The 5,391-nt window shown below is 45.8% G+C and overlaps 1 protein-coding gene across 1 annotated transcript; it reads right to left on the bottom strand.

Moving 5' to 3' along the window:
* Positions 1 to 818: 818 nt before the first annotated feature.
* On the bottom strand, positions 819 to 5,048 carry LOC127321392 (proteinaceous RNase P 1, chloroplastic/mitochondrial). Its single transcript, XM_051350428.1, has 6 exons — positions 3,861 to 5,048; positions 2,454 to 2,543; positions 2,163 to 2,344; positions 1,648 to 1,768; positions 1,371 to 1,439; positions 819 to 1,267 (listed from the first exon to the last, which is right to left on the bottom strand). The coding sequence occupies exons 1-6, from the start codon at positions 4,980 to 4,982 to the stop codon at positions 1,124 to 1,126; spliced, it is 1,728 nt and encodes a 575-aa protein (XP_051206388.1). The 5' UTR covers positions 4,983 to 5,048; the 3' UTR covers positions 819 to 1,123.
* Positions 5,049 to 5,391: the final 343 nt, after the last annotated feature.

The raw sequence follows: 5,391 nt of genomic DNA on the forward strand, positions 1-5,391 counted from the left end.
GATATTTCTAATGAAATAAGGCACCAGCCCGCAATGGACGCCGCGAATGCGGAGTAGTCATCACCTCCTAGCTGCTCTTCGCCAGCGTATGTGCCATCACGCGGCCAGCTGCCTCGAGGTCTTCTTTTTCTGAACTCTGTTGTGCTGTCATCTCTAAAATTATACAATACGGTTTGCTGGATGAACTTCAGAGACTGCATATTTGAAATTATATACGTTGGCTGGATGCATAAAAAACTGCACATTTGCAATTGTACAATACCTTTTAGATGAACTTCAGATATTGCGCATTTTCTGTATGATAGATTAGTAGTTATTGGAGTATACAATGAACATGTCAGATTGCTAGAGAAAGTAGATTCTTCTTTGATCAGACTGACACTTTGTTGATGCAGTGTGAACATTCTACAAGCTTCTCCCCACAGAAACCCATAAGCCAGCTTCTCGATAAGCATAAACTCAATTAAAGCAACCCTGTATAGCCTAGCCTTGCAGGATTGTTTTAGATAGGGAAAACAGGGACACCAGCACACATACCTAGCAGCTGTTAGCTGCACAAATAGCTAGTTTCTCAATAGAAGACCATCTTTGGATTAGAAACATACTTCATGGTAATGGCTACGTAATAGTAGAGTACATGAAGATGAAACATACCTCCAGCTGCGACAAGCTTCTTGTTAGTGTATTTATTTGGTGTGTTCAGTTAAGATTTGATCCTTGTGGGATCATCTCCCGGACTTCTCTACCACATAGTTAGCAAACTGGACTGGACTTTCATCACCAGTTCAAAATTCAATTAAAAAATGGACCTTCAAAAATAACTTTAACCAGTGGATCCAATTCATTTCACCAATCAAAATTTGGCACTCACAGCAGCACGGGAGCAGACAGTCAATTGAGACATCAATGTTGTTACAACACAATTCTCATGACAACTAATATCAATGCGAAACAACTTCACAATATTGGCCAGATCCTCAGCCTCAAGAGCAGCTAACTATACGGCCTACCCATACGTCATGCTCAATCCTAAGCAAGCATAACTAGACCGGCCCATGCCAAAACCTCAGTGTCTATTCTACTTCTGATATGAGCTCATGCACTGCTGATGAGGTTTAGCAGTCTACCAGCCCATCTCACTTAACCTCGCTTGGGGCAGAGCAGAGGATTTCTCCGAAGATTTCCTAGTGGCGCAAATCCAGTGCCGTGGATTTTCAATGTCATCACCGGTTGTTGTCGGTACATGCCAGCTTCCGGCTTCGGATTCCTACATCCAAGGATGATAATTCCATTTACTTATACATTCATTCATGCGTTACTGGTTGTTGAGGGACGATGCATTTTTGTTGCAGAGTTAGATTAATCATCACCTGAGTAACAATCGAATAAGGAGGCGGCAAATGGAAAGCAGGACCACGACCTGAGTACGTTAGCCTGACCTGCATGTAGCCTAGGATTATTTACACAAGAAGCTTCACATAAATAATTTGGAGAAGTTTTGGGGGTTCCACAACTAAGGCTTCCAAACTATACCAGGATAACTTTTTTGTATTGTCTCATTAAACATGGAGCAGAAACTAACTTCGGAGCGAGAGACCTTGTTTAAGTGTTCATATAAAATCCAGAAAATAGAGACTTCATATAAACCTGGTGCTTTTCTTTCCATCTGGGGAAAAAACTAGTGCCAAGTAGCTGAAACAAGTGGTCCCGCATCTCATCATTCGTAACAAGCAGCGAACGGCAGCTAACAGCTGCATACAACCAATACCTGCAGAGAAAATAAATAAATGATTTGTAATGGTGGAAACTGGATAGAGTATAGAACAATATAGGGCTAAAGAAAATATTCTTAAATTGGGGAACATTCATATCCCAAATCACTCCCCGACATCTCTCACCATTATGTAGTGAAATTAACAAAATACTACTCCCTCCGTCCATAAAAGGATGTCGAAGATTTGTCCAAATTCGGATGTATGCACCTAAAGAGTGTCTAGATACATCTAAATTTAGACAAACTTGCCACATGCTTTTATAGACAGAGGTAGTATAGATATCACAATGCTTGCATCAGTAGAGCTGCTACCTATTAGCTTTGAGTAGGCGGCACGGCTAATAATGCCCTTTCCAATTGCTATCTTAAGCAGAAAACATAACCTCACCAATCATCATTGGAACCAGGAGGGGTAGCATATAGTGCTCCAGCATTTCGCCAACCCTCTAGAAGCTTCTGATTGTGTGGAAGTTTTGCAGGACCACCATTTACTCGGCTCCTATGCAAAACGATCAGTGGCAATTTCTTTGATTTAGTTATTCTTTGTATTCCATTTACAACAGAGTTCACCTACAACAAAAGCATGGTTCATAATTGGTAATGTCAGCTGTGTCCCTCGGCATGCATGTTAAAACAATTGTACCATAGTTACCGCTTTGCAGAACAAACTTCTTCTTACCTGAGAAAAACTAAAAGCTTTGCTATTGTAAAGGCCGACATTAGCAGCATCAATAACAGCATCGAATGGTCCATGGCGATGGAGCCATTCCTGCAGAGACCAGGTTCTCAATTAGGCACAGAAAGCATCAACTATATAATATAAGGAGTTAAATGAAAAGTAAGAGAACAAAACATCGTGAAGCAATTCTTTCGCCATGAGAAATAAACTTGTGGTGTACAGTCACACCCTCAACGATAGCAGATTTCAGTCAAAACCTCAAACCAAGAGGCAAATAGCATGTTGGCTGAGTGCTGATGATATTAACACTTAGGACTATGATGGAACATTCCACGTTAGTATGCTACCTGAAATTTTGTGGACTAATGACGATGAATGACCACAGCACCTGCTTTGCAACTCTTAGGTCAGGGTTCACCTTCTACTATAAGCCCATACATTAAAGTCAATGTTAAACAAACTGCATAACTTGGCACCAGTAATAACTCAATAATCTCTCATATGGTTACTAATGTGTCAAGCCCCATATATATAAGTTGAAATTGGTGTACTTTTTTGGGTGTTTCTCATAACAAGATGACTTACTGGAGACGATCACCCTACCTACGCTAGTCACCCAGCAAAATAACAGCCAAAGAATATAACTTGGTAAGTATGGGTATTACATTCCGTGACTCTATTATTTTCTCACAGTACCCCAAAATTTTGAGCTGCTAAGCAGCTGTAACCACAAACAAAAAGACATACATTCCATTTAAAATAGTCTAGCAATTTTGACCTGCTAAACTAGCTCTAACCATTCCAAAGCTCTTTATGATCCAACATGACAAGATGAGGCCTCGAATCCCGATTCTAGCTCTTATTGGAGAAGCTCCAATCAGGCCAAACAAGTAATTTACTAAGCTACTACCTCCATCCAAAAATAAGTGTTGGCATGGATGTGTGTTACATTCTGCAACATGAGTAATGCTAGATAACAGCTCAAATCCATTAAATTTCTCACGGCACCCCAAATTTAAATCCATTAAACAGCCATGAGGCTAACCACAAAAAAAGCATTAATTCCGTTTAAAATGATATAGCAATCCACATAAATAAATCAGCTCTAAGCCTCTAACCATACTGAGGTCCTTCATCATCCAACATGACAAAATGGGGCCTTGAATCCTGATTCTAGCTTTTATTGGAGTCCATATATGGTGTATGCTCAAAGAACTCAATGTACTAGCACTGTAGTATATTTAGACATTTAGTGCCATATTTTAGAACTGTAGTGCACTATCGTTTAGCACTACTATATAATTCTTGGCAAAACTTTATAGATGCTTTATACTGAAGGAAACTGCATCACGTGCAAAAATTGATGAATCAACTTGTAAGGGCAAGAGGATGGATCAAACAATGTACCTGAAACCGTAGGAAATCCTCCCTAACCTCCCGCTTGCACGCCAGTTCAGTGAGCGACTTGGCAAAGGTCTCCGTCTCGGAAGGATCGATGTCTATACACACAAGCTTCTCCCCGCAACGATGGCATTTACCTTTCGTATCCATCTCGCTCCGCCCGACGTTCCACTGCCCCTTGCCAAGCCAGCCCTGGCCATGCCAGCCACCGCCCCCCTTCACCACCCCTTCCTTGACCTTCCTGGTGTCCCACTCCTCCACCCCAGCCTCTGCCGCTGCGTCGGACCGGAACCATGCCTCGAGCACCTCGGCAGTCGTCTCACCAACCTGCCTGACGAGAGTGCGCATCCTGTGCAGCAACCTGTACACCTCGCCAGCCCTGCCCTTGCCGGCATTGACACGGAGCAGTGCGGCGAGCTCGGCCTCCTCAGGCACGACCCCTGCGGCGTCCATGTGGGCCTCGACCTGGCCGGCCCCGTCGGCGTCCCCCGCGTCGCAGTAGGCGAAGAGGGCGGGGCCGTAGGTGCGGAGGCGCGGCGGGGTGCCGATGTCGGCCATGCGACGGACGAGCGAGAAGGCCATGGCGGGGTCCCGGCGCGCGGCGGCGAGGCGGGCGACGCTCGTGAGCGTGGCCTCGTTGGGCTCCACGCCCTGCGCCTCCATCCTCGCGAAGATCTCGAAGCCGCGCTTCGCGGCGTCGGCGGATTCACCGGCGGCAGCGTTGGAGCAGAGGTAGAGGAGGCAGTTGTAGTGGTAGATGGAGAGCGGGACAGCGGTGGCCGGGTCGAGGGCCGCGTCGTAGAGGGCGAGCGCGGTGGGGAGGTCGGCGTCGCGGGAGCACATGTCGAGCTGGCGCTTAAGGATGCCCTCGGGGGACTCGCGCGCGCGCCGGCGGGCGGCCTTGACTCCGCCGCCGCGTGCAGCGGGCGGGGAGGTGGGGGTATTGGTAGCCGGAGTCGTCGTCGGAGGGTCGTCGAGTGCGGTGGAGGTGGAAGAGTAGGAGTGGCGCCGCCGGCGGGCCAAGGGGAGGGAGGAACGGCGCAGAGTGGGGAGGAGGCGCTGAGGGTGGGAGCGGAAGAGCAGGGCGGCCGTGGGGCGGAGGGCCCCCGCCGCCGCAGCGAGCCGCATCGTGTCGTCGGAGGGAGGCGGCGATGATGGATTGGACTGCGCGGCTTATCTGAACTTTTCTGTCTGTCTGTCACTTGTTTGAACTTATCTGAATTTTCCTTTTTTTAGAGAAATTTTCGTTTTTTTAGCTCAATCCATAGCAAGGAAATATTCTGAAATTGCATTCAAAACATCCGTCATTATCATCTTCAATAAAGATATTAGTAACAATTTTTATCTAGTTCCTAGTGCTTATATTTTAGACGAAAAAAGTGTTATGGTTTTCAATAGCCAAGATCAGTCATCCACACAAGAGGGGAGAAAAAATGCACATCTTATTACGTGTGTTAACCTCGATCTCGTTGAGCTTAAGTGTAACAACACGAACAATATTCATGTATTAGACCATTGGTGCACTTATTTGAAACAT

This window comes from Lolium perenne, chromosome 6 (genome assembly GCF_019359855.2).
Source record: "Lolium perenne isolate Kyuss_39 chromosome 6, Kyuss_2.0, whole genome shotgun sequence".
NCBI lineage: Eukaryota > Viridiplantae > Streptophyta > Magnoliopsida > Poales > Poaceae > Lolium > Lolium perenne.

What these genes read in the sequence shown, in the direction of transcription:
- LOC127321392 (XM_051350428.1), bottom strand. Translation starts at nt 4,982, where the DNA reads ATGCGGCTCGCTGCGGCGGCGGGGGCCCTCCGCCCCACGGCCGCCCTG. An exon ending in GATGGAAAGAAAAGCACCAG is followed by an intron (nt 1,440 to 1,647) that starts GTTTATATGAAG and finishes GGCTACATGCAG; the next exon opens with GTCAGGCTAACGTACTCAGG. An exon ending in CTTATTCGATTGTTACTCAG is followed by an intron (nt 1,268 to 1,370) that starts GTGATGATTAAT and finishes CCTTGGATGTAG; the next exon opens with GAATCCGAAGCCGGAAGCTG.